General features: G+C 41.9%; 1 protein-coding gene across 3 annotated transcripts; it reads left to right on the forward strand.

Annotated features, from left to right (window-relative positions):
• The first annotated feature begins 2432 nt into the window (after positions 1-2432).
• Positions 2433-16631, forward strand: shoc2 (SHOC2 leucine rich repeat scaffold protein). 3 transcript variants are annotated; one of them, XM_040187413.2, is made up of 9 exons: positions 2433-2553; positions 6806-7860; positions 9011-9148; positions 9240-9370; positions 9853-10041; positions 10637-10759; positions 11339-11476; positions 11765-11882; positions 13034-16631. In XM_040187413.2, the coding sequence occupies exons 2-9, from the start codon at positions 7158-7160 to the stop codon at positions 13240-13242; spliced, it is 1749 nt and encodes a 582-aa protein (XP_040043347.1). In that variant the 5' UTR covers positions 2433-2553; positions 6806-7157; the 3' UTR covers positions 13243-16631. The 3 variants fall into 3 exon arrangements, with proteins under 3 accessions (XP_040043347.1, XP_040043348.1, XP_040043350.1); XM_040187414.2 differs by lacking the exon at positions 2433-2553 and adding an exon at positions 2619-3048 and having other exon boundaries at positions 13034-15175; XM_040187416.2 differs by lacking the exon at positions 2433-2553 and adding an exon at positions 2907-3134 and having other exon boundaries at positions 13034-15175.
• The last annotated feature ends 4063 nt before the right edge of the window (positions 16632-20694 follow it).

The raw sequence follows: 20694 nt of genomic DNA on the forward strand, positions 1-20694 counted from the left end.
GCGCGTGTACACGCCTCGTCTTTGCCATCCATTGAAAGGAATTTTCTGCCAATTAGACTATTGCAGCGGTTTTGCGGATTCCTTCATGGCCAGGTCCTGCATCTTGACCGCCTCCTGAGCCTCCATCTGCATCTTCTCCAGTTTCTCTAGAGTGACTGATTTGAGTGGGAGCAGCTTTGGCTTACACAGAACCATGGTAGGTACATCTTCCATGGAAAGTTGCCCTGTGGATGTCACCAGAAAAACAAATAAAACCGTTCTTATCAACTAATCTTGGCTTAAATGCAAACTTTGTGACACTTATTGTTGCTATATTTCACATAAGCCTCTTGCATATTCTTGGTGAGAAATGTATCTACTAATTTAAATACAATACTGTGAGACCAGCACTATAAAATAAGTGTTTACAAAATGATGTAGTTTCTAGTGCAACCCCCATGAATTTTCAAAAATGGGACAAAAGTTAAATCAGGTTACATTTGAGTCTTTCATTTGTTAAACCTCGACAGTTGCTTGCTAATGTTTTTAATGTCTATTACACTGATGGTCCATTCTTAACAATCACTCTCACTAAATGGAAATTTCACACATCTGTTGCTCTGCCCTTGAACAACTTGTACCCATTAGAAACCATTTCAACCAGAACACCAGAAAGGTACTGACCTTTTTATATTACACAACTGTATACATACAGAAACCGGCTCTGTGTTGAGCTGTAAAGAGTGAACCCATAGCACAGAGCACCCACTCACTAGAAATGTGCAAAAGCTTGCAAAGCTAAACAGTTCACATGTTGTGTTGAGCACCACAAACACTCTTTTGTTTGTATTAACTGCTGTGATACAAACCTTGCTTAGGCAGAACTTCTCTGAATATAGACTTGACCTCTGGCATTGTGTCCTCTGAGTGCTTGCTGAAAGGTACAGTAAACACATTATTTTAATCCATTAAACATTTTTATCTGGCATAGCCTTGCACTTGAAGATGACAACAAGAAGATATGCCAACTATTTAAAAATGCTACAATGTGAGCTAATCTAACCAGCTGCTAATGCTGTAGTGTATTGAGGGATCGCAGGCAGGCAAGATTGGGTTTTACCGCAAGTTTAGTTTAGACCAAAGCATCTTCATCTTTATAAATCTCATACACGGAGAACACAAAACAGCCTGTCGCGAAAGGAAACATGATATAATGTAGCACCCACACTGTCTCGTGGTGTATTTGTGAAATGTAGCGGTTGTATTATGTTAAATGTTCACTTATTTAAAGGAGGTTAAAGCGAAAGATAGCGTTCAGGTTGACAATACGTTAGTTGATGAATACCCGAATAACATTATTTCACCATTAAGCTATGCTATGTGATTGACTAGGACGTGGGCCTAAATGTCCTCGTATATTTTACAATAATAGCTAAATTGTCTGTTAACGTTAGCTCAACACAAAACTAGCCAACGCTAGCTAGGTTTAGCAGGTAGCAACACGTATCGTTTAACGTTACTCAGTTTAAGAAGCGGAGGATACGTCTCTTTTGTCAAATAACCAGTGAATTACACGGACCATACACTGCTACGTGTTTCCGTGTACGTGTGTGAACACGTTAAAGGGGTTTCTATAAAAGAAAATACGGAATCGTTTTCAATCACTTGAAATAATCCCACCTTTAGCACTTGGAGGAGATTTAAACGGTTGTCAAGTAAACTCAATCACGTGATCTTTTCCTTCGCGTAATCTTCTTCTTTGTTGGGATTTTACGGCAGTACGTTACCATTATATCGCATTACTGCCCCCCTCTGGATCTATTACTAGCGCATCGTCATAGTAGGTCCTTTTTTCTTCGCGTTTTTTCGTTCCCTGCCTGTAAATCCGTTTAAATAACATTTTTGCTCACTGTGTTTATGTGTAATGTGTTTCAAGTGATTGTAGTTAGTGTGCAATTAATGTATGTATGCACTGTAACTAAAGTTTAGGCTACTTTATTCTTACATTCCACTGCATTTCAGAGGAACGTTTTGTACTGTTCACTGATATAACAATTGGACAGTTATATTTACGAATTGCTCTTCATTATATCATTTAAAAAATACCGAGGATCATGTCAAACCCAAAGTCCCACATTTAAAATAACACATATTCGCATATGTATCTATCTTTGTCGTTTTAAATGAGGAGATTGTAAATATAAGAATTTTAACTGAATAGGTTACATTTCTTGGGAATGATCATAGCAAACACACTTTATTATCCAAAGAAAAGCGTTATTTTCAGGATGTTTCGTAACAGTTTGAGCGTTGAGCTTTTACACAACACTAACACTGCAACAAAACAATTAATTGCACCGTATAAGATATATTGAATAAACGAAGCCAATGTTTTATCCACGACTTTTTGATTGTATTTCAAAGTCTCGTGATAACATTGGTTCGGGGTGCGAATGACGCAGTTCGGCGGCGGCGGCGGAGGGCGGAGGAGGAGGAGGAGGGAGGAGGGAGCGGAGCAGTAGTGTAGGACAAGAGGAGGAAGCAGAAAGGATGGCGGAGTCACACCTCTGAAAGGTAAAACAGCGATATTATTACCACATTGGCAGTGGACGCGTTGCCCCCGTAGCCCCCGTAGCCCCGCTGTCTAGAGACCACACCGCCGCAGCTCTCTTGTCACTGCGCGGGTAAACGTTTCAGTGTCATTTCGGGGTGGAGAGAACGAACGCACTCTTTTGTTCCGCTTCGGAATGGCCGCTGTTTTTTTTTTTTCAGTGTTTTCTTTTCTTTTTTTCTCTCCTCGGCGCATATTCAACACGGGGACGGTCTGTGTGCCGTGTTGCAGTTAGTTTGCACATCGTGTGCCGCAAGTGGCCGCTAAGCTCGGAAATCAAATGCATTCCAACGACCAGTTTCCCTTTCTGGCGTCCGCTGCCCGACGGCGTTCCGCTGGCTGCAGCAGAGATTTCCTCCTCTCGGTCCACCTCACGGCTGATGGGTCGGTCCGTGTACGACAGCCGCTCTGCCCGCGGCCTACACACCGCCAGCTCCGCTGAGAGCTAACCGCTGGATGTGCGTGAATATATCAGGGGGGAACTCTGGAGAGCACTAGCACCGTGTCCTACGAGTAGCAATTCACGTTTGTTGCATCATGTCACGTGAGCCTTTAACGTTTTTCCCCTCGTTTGAGTCGTTATCTTGCTGGTTGAAATGCTGTTAGCTGGTGGGCTAGCTTGCTCGCTAGCTGACGTTAGCAAGTTAGCCGTCTGGCACCACTGACGTTTGCTTGGCTGTTGACGTTTTATCTAAGCTGCTTTTATTTCCTTCCCGGTTGTTAGTCGTTTCGGTAGCCAGTGCGCCTTTCGGTTGGTTCTTCGAGATGTGTATTAAAACATTACGTTAGCTAACTTGCATATGTTCTCCCAGTTCCCTTTTCTAAGCTGGTTTAGCTAACATTAGACATCTCCAGCCTACGTGAGTTGGCTAACGATAATTAACGCTAGTTAACGTTGACTGTCGCCCATTGTTTAACTCTTTACGTTGGTTAGCATTATTACTGTTCGCGTCTAGGTAGCGTATATTTTGTCACAGTAACGTTAGTGATAGTTCATTCAAACAGCGGTGCGAACCCATATGTGCTTTCCTTAGGTAACAATGTTGTCTGCATTTAGCAGTTTCATACGGCTACTTGATTTTCCCGAACTGACATCGTTTTTGTTTCGAAAGACTTTGTCATCGGCCCTCTTCGCCTTTCAAACCGGCCGCTAGATGCGTCCTGTGGGTCGTAACGTTAGCGGATAGATGCCACCTCACCCCTGGTTTGCTCCCCACCCCAAATATCCCACAGACGACCACTTTCACTGACATGCCAGGTCATCCTTTGTATTTCCTTGCACTTAGTGTCGTGCTGTCAGTCAGAAACACAGAAGCGGTATTTCTTACATGTCGTCATGTTATACCAGTTCTACAGTAACTTGATGGGCCACAGTGATGCATTTCTTATTGACTCGTGGAGGCATTGTAATGGACAAACACAAGCAGGAGAACGGCCACTTCCACTCGGGCCTGTAGGCACTGGCATCGTCTGGGGGCCAAGATCTCCCCAAAGGAAACTACCTTCGTTTTTATGTGGGCTGCAAGTGCCATGAAGGGTGTCGTTGCACTTTATGGTGGTGTTATTGGTGAGGATGGCTGTGCATTAGCGTTTCTCTGGAGCTGTACAAGTTCAATCTTGTATTCGTTTCTTAGTATTGTTCTTTAATATAACTCTGAATATGTGGAATAAGTTTGGTCCTGGTGCTTGTCTTTTTTACATTTGTTTTTTTGGTGTTTCAGGTTTTGGGGAAACATCTGCATATATTTAAAATCTGCAACTTAGAGTATACCTGCTTTTAGTTTGGCAAATATTTCGTTCTCTATTATCTGACAATCAATATCCAAGAGCTTCTGCCCGAGACTTTTACCTAGACTTATTATATTAATACAATGGTCATAGATGTCAATAAAGAATTGCTCAATTTATCCTTTTTTCCCCTCTTGTTTGGTATTTTCTAAGGTTCAGGCAGAAAGTAGCAGACATATTTTCTATCTCCGCAATGAGTGTTTCCAAATAAAGGTCATATGCAGCTTGCTATAAACCATGTGATGTACCAGGACAGGGACTTGGAAAGTACAACTGTAAAAGGAAGTTGCTGGCAGTTTGGTTTAGATAGCTGCAGGAGTCGGGGTGGCCTGCTTGTTCTCATAATCATTTCGAACACGGGAATGCCCATTGCAGTCAGGGTTTCATTTTAACTTTCTTATTTATGACGGCATCAAAGAACCTTCTTATTTACAGAAGAGTCCGGCATTCGGTGATGTTAGTGGTGCTGCTATTGACCCCCACATTTATTTTTCCTAAAAGGTCGCATGACCTGTTGTGGGAACTCCAAGCTTTGAAGGCCATTTCTAAAGATTACTCCCAGCAGTCCTAACCTTTTCACTTAACTGTGATCCCGAGCCAAACCGGTCTCTTTTTGCCACAGCTTAGCTTGTACTGGTGCCGGAGAGCTTTAAACAGAGACACGCAATAGAGACTTACCAGAGAACATGCACTTCTAGCTACAATTGTCATTTACAGATACAAAATGTTTTTAAGGCAGAAATATCTAACGTGTGTCATGTAGCAGGCTTTCACAGGGATGACTAACTATCTAAATGCATTAAAAGGTGGGGCTGTAGGCTAAGCGTAATGTCAACACCCGCTGGGCCGTGTTTGTTTAGGAGGGTAAGTTGGCGTCAGGTACATTCAACAGATTTGCTTGGACTTGCACATTGTGGTACTTTCATGAACAAGGACAGATATTATCTTCATGTCTCCTTCTTTGTTTGTTTGTTTGTTTGTTTTTCTTTACGGTCCGAGTTGAAGTTGGTTCTAATCCTTATTTACTCAAATATATATTTATAATATTTCAGAGGAAAGGAAGAATGTCAGTCAGATTTGTTGTGTCATAAAAGTTTTGAATACGCTCTTTTTAAAATGATTTGAACTAAAAACAGCGGTGTGGTTCACTTGCTAAATCAATCAATTGTACAAAAACAAAGAACTTGCCAATAGTGTGTCTCTGCATGCATCACTTAAGTATTTGAAGCTGCTTATGGCTGCTGTTTAAATCCCACTTTTATTTATTTTTTGGGTGTGTAGAGTTTTTGAATGTGGCCTGCCAGAGTAAACAAATATCCGATTGGAAATGAATTTGGCTTTATCTTTCCAAAACAATTCCATCAAAAAGGGCCCGGAGCAATTCTGTTTCAGCATAAGAGGTTAAGTTTTGTGCTTTTAGGGTTGTAAAGAAATGCTGGTGTCACAGTAAAAAAAACCTGATAGTTCACATATCCTGGGCATGTGAGTGTTTGTTTAAAGTACAGATACACATCTACACTAGGTCAAATGTTAATTATCCTAGTTACAATGTTGTTATGCTAGTTTCTCTGCTAGCCTGTAAAGATCAATGTAACTAATCCTAATAAAATAAACAATAATCATGATAGTGTGAACTCGAGATTTCCTGTGAGCTTTATCAGTTCATTCCTTTTCAACCGTAGTTATTGTGATGCTGATGATGGATTATCAGATGATGGCAAGAAGTCACTTTATACACCAATAATTGAGTCAAATCAAAAATAATAAGACAAAGGTGGATTTATTTAAGATAGTGTGCAATACATTTTAGCAAAATAATTAAACCTTTGCACTGTAGCGAATCATTTAGTACGTGAGGCATAAAATTGTCACTCCACTCTATGTCTGTGCAGCGACGCACGCTTACATAGTGTTGTCTTTCATTTCAGTTAATCTGATTTTTTTTCTTGTTTGATAAATAACATCCTATTTTCTGGTTGCTTAGAGTACGACTGGAGAAAAATGTTTTTTGTTTTTTAAATATACAGGACTTATTTATATGAGGGTATCGAATGCACTAAAGGTGGTTTATTTGCATTTTCCCCTTTTATTCTCAAACAGTAGAAGCATTCTTTCTATGACCAGACCCTGTTTTGTTATTTGTGATTACACAAGGACAAAAAAATCCAGAAGAAAATGTGTTTAGTTTCCTTTGGAAGCGATTAGTTAATTTCTGTCTGGAAATTGACATTTAATAATTAAGGCTGAGCCTAAGGACCATTCTATCCACATTCTGAAACGATAGGAACATTGACAAATATGTGGACTTGATAGGTTTCCAATCAGACCTCTCAAGTGTCTTTAATTCATATTGCCGCAAATGCTGTTAAATGTGAAAATGAAATTCAAAATGCAAACAACTTTTTTTTTTTTCTCCCCCCCCCACAGCAAATCTTCGAAGGATTCTGAAATCCATCCAAGACCGTTGAAGCCTGAAATAACTTGCATCTGAAGTTCCTGTGATTGTATGCTGTTCAAACACTGAAGCATGTGGCCCATGGGTGCCCCAGTCCAGCTACTTCAAAGGACTTGTTCTCTCATGGCGTTGTAACAGAATATCTAGTATCTTTAAACCTGGGGTCACAAGTCCTTTATTTCAAGGATAACCATCAATGTGTGGGCCTGTACAGGGATGTTTCCTTTAAAGGCCTTCCTGCCTGACTGTCTCCTTTTCCTGAAGAAGTAACCTGACAATAGAGACTCCCATGTGCAACTCTGCAGGAGACTCGATAGCGTCGACATGAGTAGTACTTTAGGCAAAGAAAAAGATTTGAAAGAAAAGGACCCCAAAGGTGGTCCAGCGGGGAAAGAAAGGGAAAAGGAGGCCAGGGCTCTAGCCGGCTTAGTCAAGGATGTGGGCAAAGAAACGAAGACCAAAGGGAAAGACCCCAAAGAAGGAAAGAAGGACACCAGCGGCTCCACGCCGGGCGTTGCCTTCTCCGTCGACAACACGATAAAGCGGCCCAACCCGGCCGCCGGTACGCGCAAGAAGTCCAGCAATGCCGAGGTGATCAAAGAGCTCAACAAGTGCCGGGAGGAAAACTCCATGAGACTGGACCTATCGAAGCGGTCCATTCACATCCTGCCCACCTCCATCAAGGAGCTGACGCAGCTGGCCGAACTCTACCTGTACAGCAACAAGCTGCAGAGCCTGCCGGCGGAGGTGGGGTGCCTGTCGGGGCTGGTCACTTTAGCCCTGAGCGAGAACTCCCTGACCAGCTTGCCCGACTCGCTGGACTCTCTTAAGAAGCTGCGAATGCTCGACCTGCGGCACAACAAGCTGAGGGAGATCCCGGCCGTGGTCTACCGGCTGACGTCGCTCACCACGCTGTACCTGCGCTTCAACCGCATCACCGCGGTGGAGCGGGACATCCGAAACCTGTCCAAGCTCACTATGCTCAGCATCCGGGAGAACAAGATCAAGCAGCTGCCTGCAGAGATAGGTGAGCAGGAGCCTAACGTGCATGAGTACGTTTTAATGCTACTTAGCATTGCACTACGTTTCAGAGGGAGGTGTCGTATTGTTCACTTTGTGAGTATGTGAAATGTTGTGCAGTATTTGACATTAAATGAAATCACCGTCTTACACCGGTCGTATTCTACTACACCGTAGTATAAAAAAATGAATCGAGTCAACAGCGTTAAAATGCATGTTACTACATCAATAATATTATTATATATAATTATGTTACAATCAAAGAGCCCATTTGGATGCATATTAAGTGGCCTACTTTTATAATTTAGGTAAGGTCACATTTTTGTGATTATGCAAGTCAAGTAATATTTTGAATGCAAGAGTTTTATCTGTAATGAGATTTTGGTAATTTGTGTTTTTATTTCAGTAAAAAAGTAGTTCTTCAACAGGTATTAATCTACGACAGTGGCTCAGTCGGTCTCTCTGCCGGCACTTTCATTATCAGTGGGAAGTTATTTGAAACCCATTGTTGTCTTCCTCCTCCCCGCTCTCATTTGTCTTTTAAAAATAATCCGCCGGCTTAATTTTTTTGGAAATCGGTAGCAGTTCGCTGGACGGTTTCTTATTTCTGTTAAACAATATTATTTTAATTTACAGACCCCTTTATGCTACTGATTACATTATGACCATAATTGCATAATAATGCAAGTGCACTCTTTCAAAAAACTATTTAATTCTTCAGAATATTTAGACGTTAGAATCGGAATGTGAAAGACTATATCCCAAATAAATAAAACGAGTAAGCGCAAGGGACGCTGAGCGGGGCGAGGTTGCCCCGTGGGCATCAACCGCCGGCAGGGCGACGCGCTCCGTGGCTTCTGGGGGAGACGGGGCTCGTTCACATTGATTGGCTCTCCGCTCTCCTTCGGCTAAAAGCCTAAATGTTCCCAAACCAGAGCTGAAGATATCTGTCCGTTTGGACTTGTTTATCCGAACTGTCTCGGCCGTTGATGTTACGAAAAAGAACACTTCATACCACGGCGGGTTCGCCCCGCTGCCACGTGAAGAGGCAATGAGATGAGTGAACGCGTTTCCTCGGTGCAGCAGAGGGTGCGTCAGTGAAAGTGCTTTCATCTTGGATTACATCATGTATGAATTCTGTGTCCGTTTGTCTGCAGGGGAGCTATGCAACCTCATAACTCTGGATGTGGCCCATAATCAGCTGGAGCACCTGCCGAAGGAGATTGGGAATTGCACACAGATAACCAACCTCGACTTGCAGCACAATGAGCTCTTGGACCTGCCGGAGACTATAGGTAATTTGTTTGTATTTTATGACAAAAGCGGAGTTACTGTCTTTTGGTAAAAAATCTAACTGTGGATATGTTTGTTCTTTTGTCGTTGTAGGAAACTTGGCAAGCATAAATCGCTTAGGTCTTCGATACAATAGATTGTCGGCCATCCCTCGATCGTTAGCCAAATGTCGAGAGCTCGAGGAGCTGAACCTGGAAAACAACAACATTTCGGTGTTGCCAGAGGTTAGTGGAAACGATTAAAATATAGCTCTTTAAAAATACAAGTGCTCTTTGATGACAAATTATGTTATTAATTAACCGTTGCTCTAGAAAGTCTGGTTAATTGGTTTAATTAAAATTTCTATATAGCGCCATGTAACAGAAGTCATTTAAGGCTACCTTTCCTTTAGAACAGGTCTATACTGTATTTCAATACATAGCTGTATCTTCTGTGTATTCTTTTGTACACCACGGCATGTCATTTCTTTGTCTACATGATACAAGCCTGCCTGACTGATTTGATTGGATATTCTTTTAAAAAATGCGTACATTTTTGTAAATCTCTTTATAAATTTGCTTTTAATACTTTAATTTACGCAATAATTTGCTCTTGCATGGTAGCGTGTGTGTGTGAATGGCTGAATGATGACCTGCAGTGCTTTTTAGTGGTCGAAGGACTAGAAAAACTCTCCACTAGTACAAGTCCGTTTGCTGTGCTTCACCAGGGTCTACTGTCAAGTTTGGTGAACCTGACAAGTCTGACATTGGCGAGGAACTGCTTCCAATCGTACCCGGTGGGGGGACCGTCCCAGTTCTCCACCATCTATTCCCTCAACATGGAGCACAACCGCATCAACAAGATCCCCTTTGGCATCTTTTCCAGGGCCAAAGTGTTAAGCAAGCTCAACATGAAGGTATATATGTGTGTGTGTGTGTGTGTGTGTGTATATCTAAAAAACGTGCCGTGTGTGTCTGTATATCTATATATTTGTATTCAACGTGTTTGTGTGCTGACTTTTAGATCTTTTTGTTGTACTTAAGCTATACTTTATCAGGAATGACAGGTATAGTTTCAAATCTTCCTCAGAGTGGAATTTTAATTAACCTAATTTGTGTGTATCATTTTAAAGTGTCATTGTCAAAGTTGGGGGGAGATTGAAAGTCCCATTGGGAAGAAATTCAGAAAGAAGCTGAATTTCTTCCCAATGAGCGCTAGTTGCATCTCATTGTACGTGTTACACGCCAGTTGTGCCAATTAAATTCAACACCGTAGAGCGGCTCTTTTTTATCTCTGCTGTTGGTGTGAAGTCAGGCGGCCTGTTGAGGTTTGTTTTGGCCTCATACTATACGATACTGGGTGTAGTCTGGATCTCCACTGGGACCTTTTCATTGCAGTGGCAGGTAACAGAGCGGTCAGTGGCTGCTGAGCCTCGTGGACAGCACTGTCCTCGTCTTCACTCTGAATCGTCCCCCGCTTGGCTCATACCGGTCTGCCATTGTCTTCTTCAGGACAACCAGTTAACGTCTCTGCCTTTGGACTTTGGCACATGGACCAGCATGGTTGAGCTTAACCTGGCAACCAATCAGCTGACAAAGATCCCAGAGGATGTGTGTGGTTTAGTCTCTCTGGAGGTGAGTCCTTTATTCACACGCACAGTAGGAACATCTCAGTACAGAAATTGTATTTATTTTTTTTATGTGTCATTAAGATTAGAGATGTATATTTAGCAACTCTAACTCGTGTTTTACTTTGATTTTAAAAACGGACAACTACTGCAAAGACTTATCAAACCTGCAATAAATAATTCGATTTTGCTGAAAGTACAGCTCTATGAATATGGCTAAAGAGTATAAAACCCCTTTGTGGGTCAAAGATGTTTTAATAATTGTTAAATATGAATGTTTGTAGAGCAACCCAGTTATCTTTGTTGCTGTGACATGTTAGACCGTCTCTCTGGCGGTTGTAACCCCGGCTGCTCCATGTCCCATGTCGAAGTGTCCCTGAGCAAGACACCCAACCCCTAACTGCTCCCCGGGCGCCTTTACGGCAGCCCACTGCTCCCATTACTCCCACTGCTCCCACTGTGTGGGAGGGTTAAATGCAGAGAACAGTTTCCTGTATGTGTAAAATAATACTTGGCAATAAAAATGGTGTTGTCGTCTTTTTTTCATTTTACCCCAGTTTCTGAACAGCTATCGTTGTCTTCACAGGTGTTAATACTGTCCAATAATCTTCTCAAGAAGTTACCACACGGTATTGGAAATTTGAGAAAGCTGCGGGAGCTCGACTTGGAGGAGAACAAGTTAGAGTGTCTACCTAATGAAATTGCTTATCTGAAAGATGTCCAGGTACGTTTTCCATAAAGGCCGTTCCCTCTGTCTGACTCACACGTTACAGAATGCCTAATCTGTTGTAAGGGGATAAAACCTCTATTACAACCGTTTCTTCTTATAAGGAATTTGAAGGTATTTGGTTGTGGCTCGTCTTCATTTCATGGCTGATGAGGCCTGTAAGAAATAAAACATTATTATTAGTGATGGATAAAACTGGGTAGTGAATCATTATTTGTAATTTTATTCTCATTCAACAAACTTCTGAAGTACTTTTATAAACTGGGTCCTTACTCCTTTTATCAGAAATTGGTGTTGACAAATAATCAGCTGACCACGTTACCCAGAGGCATCGGCCACCTCACCAACCTGACTCATCTGGGTTTGGGGGAGAACCTGCTGCAGCACCTCCCAGAGGAGATCGGTAAGTACGTCCTTCAAATCCCGCATCCCGTGGATCAGTGACGTACCAGTTTATCGCCCCTTACTGCTCGCCGCCGGGGCGGAGCTGGTCCTGGGACGCTTCGTAGTGGGACAACTCTCTGAGAAGAGTGGAAAAGGAAATTCTTGCTGCCGGGTTTGATTTAAAAACACAATCTTGAATTTGGGTGCAGGATTCTGTCAACAATCTGTTTTTATTTTTGTCATCAATATTTGAAGAGTTCTTTAAATGACAATTTTACATATTCGTTGTAGCTTTCGAAATTCAAAATGTAACATTGTTTCCCTTGTAAAAGCCCAACTTAACAGATGGGATTTAAGAGCTTAACTATGCGCCCAGCTGTGACCCCCCCCCCCCCCCCCCCCTCTGAGCGATTGGTGCAGCAGGGCTTCACTCGTCAGGGTCACAGTTAGTTCAGAGATTAAAGAAGAACAAGCTGTAGGTGGATGTATTTTTAGAGATTTCAGACTGGACCCAGAAGTCCAGCTTTTGTGAAACTTTACTGTAAAACTTTCTGCACAGCTGCAGATAAAGATTAGGCTGCACTTATATTGTGAGTATTACACTCTCTGTGTAGTTTGATTCCAGTGGTGGTTGTGTAGTAATGATGTCATAGGTCGGGTAAGCTTATTAGAAAATATCCCACTTAAATGATGACCACAATGTGTGGTTCCTATCAAGAATCTTCATAGAACTCCGTTCTGCTTAGTTGTATCTTTGCCTTCCTGATAGATGTGGCTGTGTAAACCACTCCTACAATTCCCCCTTTCACATTTCAAACTCGCGTCCGTAGCAACTGATGGCAAAGCACAAGAAGCTTACTGACAGATTAATTTGCACCATTTCAACAAGCTGGATAACCCAAAGTCACTTTGCTGCCCGAGGAGCTTTAACCTCTGCATAGCTTTTTAAAAATGATGTGATATCTATCAAGGTAAATTTTTTACGTATTTAAAATGACATTTTCCACATGGTTACAGTGCGGCATACCCGGTACCTGATGTTCCACTGACACACATTCTGACGTGTGAAAAATGTTTTATTGTTTTTTATGGGTATGATGTTTAATAAATATGACCATTCACCTTGGGGGGGCCTCCTGGTCTAACTGCCGCCTGTCCGTCTGCCCTCAGGTACTCTGGAGAACCTGGAGGAACTGTACCTCAACGACAATCCCAACCTGCACAGCCTACCGTTCGAGCTGGCCCTCTGCAGCAAGCTGTCCATCATGAGCATCGAGAACTGTCCCCTCAGCCACCTGCCGCCGCAGATAGTCGCGGGGGGCCCCTCCTTCATCATCCAGTTCCTGAAGATGCAGGGGCCGTACCGCGCCATGGTCTGAGCAGGGAGCGGCTCGGCCCCGGCCCTCCGCTCGCTCTAAACCCTCTCGCCTGCCCGACCCCCATTAGGTGCATCGTGACCTGTAAAGAACACGGACTCGCCACACATCAGTGGCGGGGGCGGATACGAGGAGGGAAATGTTTCTTTCATCATCCTTAAATAGAAAAGGGGCAAATTATTGGGGATTTGACTTCTGAGTCACCCCAGAGATCTGGGTCATTTTAGGACTCCCTGCCCCCCCCCTTTCGTTCTGAATCATACAAGAGGAAAATATTTCCATCTCTTTGCCAAAACTGAAGATATATAACGTTATATATATTGAGTAACTGTGAGCTAAGTGGCAAGTCTTTTAACCATATAAACTGTACTCCCATTGCCAATATATTTACAGTAATTACAAGCATCTATAATGTGAGCAAGGATACAATTGTATGCAAAAAAACAATTTTTGGGACTTCACATTTACTGCTGCTGCCGGGATTTTAACTTTGTCATCTTGATGTATTTTCTTTTGATATTCACTTCCTTTAACATCACCTTTGCTCAAGATAACTTATGTTAACTGCTTGTTGACCACAGTGAACAAAGGTCTAATGACGGCTTGTTTATACTTTCTTTTCTTAACATTTTTTATGTTTAAATACTGTGCCTATATTTAGAGTGATCCAGTGGTTCATTTCTAAACACAATTGTCTATGAGAATGCAAAGATATAAATTATTTCAAAACTTTTTTTTTGATTATTGCTGCGGTTGAGTTTTTTTTTTTCTTTTATTTGTAGCGTTCCTTTTGCTGTTGCATTAATCTGTTAAAACAAGCGATATCAGTTGTAAAATAAGGTAATTGGTGAACTGAGATCTTTTTTTTTTTTTAACAAAAGGCAGCAGTATTTGTTAAACATTGCGCTAGTAATGTACACATATGAAATATGCCAATCACACATGCTTACAAAACAAGTTGGGCTTGTCTCTGAAATGGTAGGTGCAGCCCCCCCCCCCCCCCCCCCCCTCTATATTGCTTCTGTGTAAAAAAAGAAAAAAGGTATTGAAAAAAAAGTCAAACCTACGCAGGTGATGGGATACACAATGAGATGTTTTTATATATGTATACAAATCCTGGTGGTTGCCTTGAGTGCAATTTTAGTTCTGTTTACTCGTTTGATATTATCTTCAGTGTTGGGCTGCATAGCTGTCATTCTATTGATCATTGGCCAACATATCAAGCATATAGACATTATCTGGGTCTCTTGAGCAGGTGAGTGTTTTAGAGCTTCGATTAAGGTTTGATATTAAATCATCGACAGGTAACACTTCCGTATTTGGTTTTAATATTTTTTGTTTTGACAGGTTTTCCTAAGAATCACATGATGGAAAATGTTCACTTTATTTAGATCAATACTTTTATATGTATACATGTATGTATATATTATTTTCTCTTTCCATTTGTCCCACACTGTCCCAGCAATGCTGCTGCTCTTATGCACTTTTAAAACAGATACATTGGCATCCTCTATATTGAATAAATACACCGCACCCTCTTATTGGTTATTTTCAAATGGGACATTTTGTTTCATAAAGTATTTTATCAGTTAAACCAATCGTTAACGTGTCCAATTTGAATCAAATATAAATGTGAAGTTTAGCGGGCTCAGATTTGTGACTTTGGGGAAGTTGTATCCTGTCGATCTTAATTAAAAGGAATTTGCTCTCTTATTTGTAAAAAGGTTTTTGTGGCGGAGATGTTTTTTTTTTTTAAGTTCCCATATCCTGCTTTCTTACTTGCAAGTGAAATGGCTTTTTGCAGTTCAGATCAGCACTGTTCATTTTAAAACAAATTGTATGAAGTGTTTTCTTTTTTCTAAATGATGAAATGTGTATTCATTTAGTATTATTTCAAGTGACTGTACATTAAAAATCCCAACGAAATGTAATCAAACAACTTTTTGAATTTTTTTTTTTTTTATGTGTTGCATTCCACCTCTATATTCAATCACGATCCTCTTGTTTGGCAACTGTTTTCGCAGCAGCAGCTTGGTGTGTTTTATTGGGCTGTGGTTTGGCCTGGAGGGAGGGGGAGGGGGGGACCATGTACGCTGCTTCTTTTCGTGGACTGAAACCCGCTGTACGAGGACGGGCAGGAGGCCGGAGAAACCAACACCGATACGGACTTCAGTCCAAAAATCCCCACCTGGTGGTTTTCTCACCGATCAAGTTGTTTGGACACAACGATGAGACAACACAACGAGGTGCACATGTGAGCGTAACGCAGTTACAGTACAAGACTGTTGGCAAAAGACATTAAAAAAAAGTGTAAAAAGGGCTTTCTGTGTTCATGCTCACCAACAAACACATCGGAGGCATTGCATTCCTGGGTTTCCTATAAAAGCTTTGGAAGGTTGTTTTTTTTCTGTGTATTTACTTTAAGCTGTAAACAATTGTGTGAAAAATGCCTTCAACGAGTACTCAAAGGCGAGACGTGCATTAGGTATGCAGCGAGAGCGCTGCGGCCCATTTTTACATTAGTCTGTTTTTAGTTGTTTTTTCATGTGCCATTTTGCAAGATGCCAATGTACAGAGACGCAGAGGATGACGGGAGGTGGGACAAAAAACGGACCTGCGCTTATCGACCAGCGAGCATTTATCACATCCTGGAATGTAGTTAACATGCGGCGTGGAGGAGACGGAGGTCGCCTTCTGACGGGGTCAAAGGAGTGACTGTTGGATCAAAAATGATGACGACAATTTGCATACTGGTGCATCCAAAATAATTGGAATATAATTGGTGTTTATTTTTATATTGTCTGGTTTTAGGCAGTGGAGAGCATCGCGGACTCAACGTCATTTCGCTCCTTTGGCTTTTTAATCTGTGTCATTCAACGTGTCTCTTTCTTGCCTTGTTATTTGCTACAGGAAACAAGCATGTTGGACACAGTACACGTAATTTACCCGGGTCCAAATTGGGCCTTTTTTTTTGCATAGAGGACTTGGATTTAGTGGCTATTTGGTGTATCTGCAAATGCTCCCTTTTTGTATATTGCAAAGAGTATCGAAGCATTGTGTGGCAATGCTTATCCTACTTAATCGACATTGACAAGCAGCCTTAATGATGTTTTTGTATGTGTTTGTTTGGCTATTCCTTGTGTCTATGGCCACTGACTGTACTTGATGACAAGCAACTGGTCGTTACAATGTAAATTTGGGTCTAGTTTTCTTCTTTTGTCTTTTTCCTTTTACTCTGTACAGTGACCTGACGTTACGGTAGACTCAGTATTACAAAATCTGTAATGTGATGAGTTTTACATGAAGACAGTGCAATGGAAGATAATGCCATTTTGCTACGCATTAGCTTGCGTCTCACTTGTCTTTGGCATTAAAGGGCAATTCCACCAAAATTGACTTGCTTTTTTTATTCTGTAAAGGTGGAGCTTTGTCAATAGAAAAATCCCAACTATTTGTTTTCATGTTTTTCACAAGTAATTTCAGGTTTAGGAAATTATATAGCAAAATCAGAGGAAGTAAAATGATGTAACATCAACTTTAACAGTCTTGATATTGATGGACTTTCTACATCTACGCAGTGAAACGTTTGGACCCAACTTCTCACTGAATTGAAGGAGTTGAGTCCAAACGTTTGACTAGATGTAGATTCTGCCCGTTGTTTTCAGCTACAACTACAAACATTTTTGTGGGTCCAGCAACACGTGTCGTTCATCTTCAGAGCACATAGAACTACAGAAATGTCCACTTTTGGTGGAAAAGCTCTTTTAATGTGTAGCGTCCAGCTTTCTCCCACCTGAATCCCCCCCCCCGCACTCCACCTGTATGGGTTCATTTGGCTTGACTGCCTCAAACCTGTACGACAGACAATCACTTCTCTGCTTCTCCGTCTTCAATGTCAGTAAAGGGATCCGCGTACACGGGTTGAGCAGCGTTTGGGTCGAGTTGTCTCTTGACTGGCGGAGCAGATGGAGACGTGACCGCCTCTGTGTGAGTCTCCATCACCGACCACGGGGACGGAGGTCCAGTCTGAGGGGTTTCTACCCGTGTGCCGAGCTGCCAGCGGGAACACGGATTTGTAATGACGATTCTACCACAGTTGGTTTTTACTACGCCGCCTTCTGTCTTATGTTGGTTGTATACCTCTACTAAGTATCATTTGGCAATTAGAAAGAGGAAAATAATGTTGTGCTTGGTTGAATATGACAAACTCGACGCCACCCCATAAGACAATAATCGTTGGTTTCTAATTATGAAAATTAGAAACCAACGAGCTCCAACTAACTAGTACTCTGCAACTGAGTGACAATGACCATGTTTGGTGATGTTCTGTCTGTACATCTTAACTGTAATAAATCGATACATATTTACAAATGTATGTGTTACACTTCTCAAATTATGCGTTGTAGTATTAAAACAAGGTACATATTAATTATTTTGAGATTTGTAAGTTAACTGGGATTTCTTTTAAACTTTAAAACATATTTTATCGTCTATGAATTAGTCTTTGGTATTTATCTTTTCAGAAAGTATTTGGGAATTTGGGAAGATTTTTGTCCACATTCTCACAGAACCTTTTCAACGTTGGAGGTGCCTGCTGTCCCCAAATTTGCATCCCTGAAAAAACAAAATCAACAAAAACACCAATTCGACTATACTTGTATGTATATATATTTGTATGTAGCTCTTCTTGCACACAAATAAGACTTGTTTGCATTTAGATTATTTTCATGTCAAAACCCCACAAAGGTGTAGTGTTTTTTTAGTTACAAACTTTTCACAGATCAAATAAAGCCGTGCCCTTGTCCCAATCAGTGCTCCTGTTCCCACCGATGAGCCATGTTTCCATTGTTACGCATGTGAAGGTGTGATCTTAAATGTGATCTTAAGAGTCTACTGAGCTGCTACACCTACAGATTAGAAAAACCTTTATTCCCGTGTTTCCACCGCTTCTGTTCCAGGACAACACCGCCCCCTGCCGGTCGATCCAAGTCCTCACATCATCGCAGCCGCTCGTAGTTACCGTCTCTCATGGCTTCATCCCCCTAAAAATAAAAAAAAGGTCTCTTGCAGGAGACGACAGGTGTCACTGTACACTTGCGCTTGGTCCGCACCCTCATGCATCAACAAGTGTCCCGACAAACAGTTGTTTACCCCAAAACAGTCCGTGAGAGGTCCGTCCGGCGGCTGCAGCCGGCGATGTTATTTTACCAGTACGATCTGATATGATCGCTGAATTCCCAGAAACATATCGCCATTCACCATCAGGTAATCCAGTAAGCAGGTATGTCTTCTTCCTTTTTCCAAAAGAAGGATTTTTTTCCAGTTACAAATGTGAGAGGCGAGATGAAGGAGGGAGGAGAGGGAGGAGAGGGAGGCTTGTGCTGTGAGGGATGCTGCTCAGCTTCGTGCCGAACAGGAAGCTCACTCTTGTATGACAGACGGAGGTAATAATGGGCACGTTTTTCATATGTTAGAAAAGTTTCAGGAATGATACATTATATTTAAATATGTACATATATGCAATTACTTTTTTTCGACATAAATCCCCCAAAAGTCGTAGTAAGTCAATTGAAAGTAGCTGTAGAAATGCATGCAACACCATGTCAGTTTTAAAAGAGAGAAAGTAGAAAAGAATCAGAAAACACGATCAAATCTTGCCATGATGAATATCTGCTATGCTGGTATGCACAACACTAAAAATGAATTATTAAAAAAACAAACATAAGATGAATAGTAAATGGACTGTACTTGCAAAGCGCCTTTCTAGTCTGCCGACCACCCAAAGCGCTTTAACACTACATGACATCATTCACACACTGATGACAGGAGCTTCCATACACAGAGTCACCTGCCCATCAGTAACTAACATCCACACGCTGTAGCTACAGGTACAATGTTGGGTTAAGTGTCTTGCCCAAGGACACGTCGACAGGCAGGTTGGCCAGGCCTGGGATCGAACCGCCAACCCTCCAAGTGGAGGACGACCGTGCTCCCCACTGGAGAGTGTTACTAAAATAAAATAGCAGATGTCAAACCCAAAAATATATCATAGTTTGCCAACAAAATGTCTTAATCTTAAAAATAAGATCATGCTTTGAAGTTCAAAATGTGCATGTACTAATTATTCAAGATCTATGAAGAATGCAGTATGCAAACAAAAAGTATGTCCAAAATTTGTATTGGTTCTCTCCGGGTCCCATCTGCAGCTTAGTCTAACCGATTACTCTAATTTGCCCTCAGGTGTAAATGTCCTCTGTTGTCTGTCCATTCACCCCCCCGGTCACCTGATGACACCGGAGAATTTTTCCTTAGGGTGAGTTTAACCTGTTCCTCGCTCTGCTGACACCCGGCCAGCGAGCCTGAGTAGCTTCCCGCTCGTGCGTTCCCAGGCTGCCGTTCTGCCCTCGTGTTCTACAGCTGCTCCTCAGTTGACCTCCCTGACCTTGAGTCTGCGTGGCCGAGTTCCAGAGCGGTCCCGTCTCCAAGGCAGTAGGGCCGTCGGCCTGTGGTCTGAAGCTCCGCCCCCCTGTCTCCAGTCAGGCCTTCGGTCTGTGGTCCTCTGCCCTGTCCATTTAAAGCCCCCCCATGTTTTAAGTTCTCTGGGCAATTGATCTTGAGTGGCAGGATTGGTCCCAAATGTGGATAAAGACGAGGAGGCAACACAAAGGATAAAATGTCAAATTGCCTTTTGAAATCTTGAAAATGAATAACGTTGGACAGAGACAGGACGGAAATGTGTGTAAGAGTACGGCACTAAATTGATGCAACATAACAAAAACGAGTGCACTTGACCCAGAGGATGAAACACTGGGCCGTGTACACCATGTCCAGCACGGACTGATGTCAAAGAGTCCACCGTCCCCCACAGACACTCAGGAATGTCTTCCTCCAAGCAGCCCTCCCAGAGTGATTTTAAATTTACCGCAAACAGTGCTAATTGTGTCACTGCATGCGAGTCAGGGCTTTTTTAAATGTTAAATAGTTATTAAGCAACAAAACCAACCAATAAAAAACATATAGTAAACATATGATTAAAGTATATTTACTGGAACTGTATGTTCCAGTCCACTTTCATCACATACAGCACCTTATAATTTGAAGAAAGTATACATAGAGCTTGTTTTTCATCAAAAACATATTTAACAGCTTAGTATCTAGTTGTGCTTTTTTTTAAACTCACCCCTCAGTTAAGTAGGATGAATGTTATCCTGCAGCTGACTGTGTCACAGCTCCAATCTGTAAACGCAAAGTACTTAATCAGACGTTTTCTTTCAGCATCTAATATCGGTCTGAGGATCAGTCTGATGTTTGCTCCCGACGTCCGTTTCCCTCCTGGGTGGAGTGTAAAAAAAGGAGGATAAATTAATAAAGTTTAGGAAAAGAAATGAATGGCCCCTCTTGATATCCACGTGGTGTGGCTCTGCCTGCTGCTTAGCAACGGAGCACAGCACCTGC

This window comes from Gasterosteus aculeatus, chromosome 9, assembly GCF_964276395.1.
Source record: "Gasterosteus aculeatus chromosome 9, fGasAcu3.hap1.1, whole genome shotgun sequence".
Lineage (NCBI taxonomy): Eukaryota > Metazoa > Chordata > Actinopteri > Perciformes > Gasterosteidae > Gasterosteus > Gasterosteus aculeatus.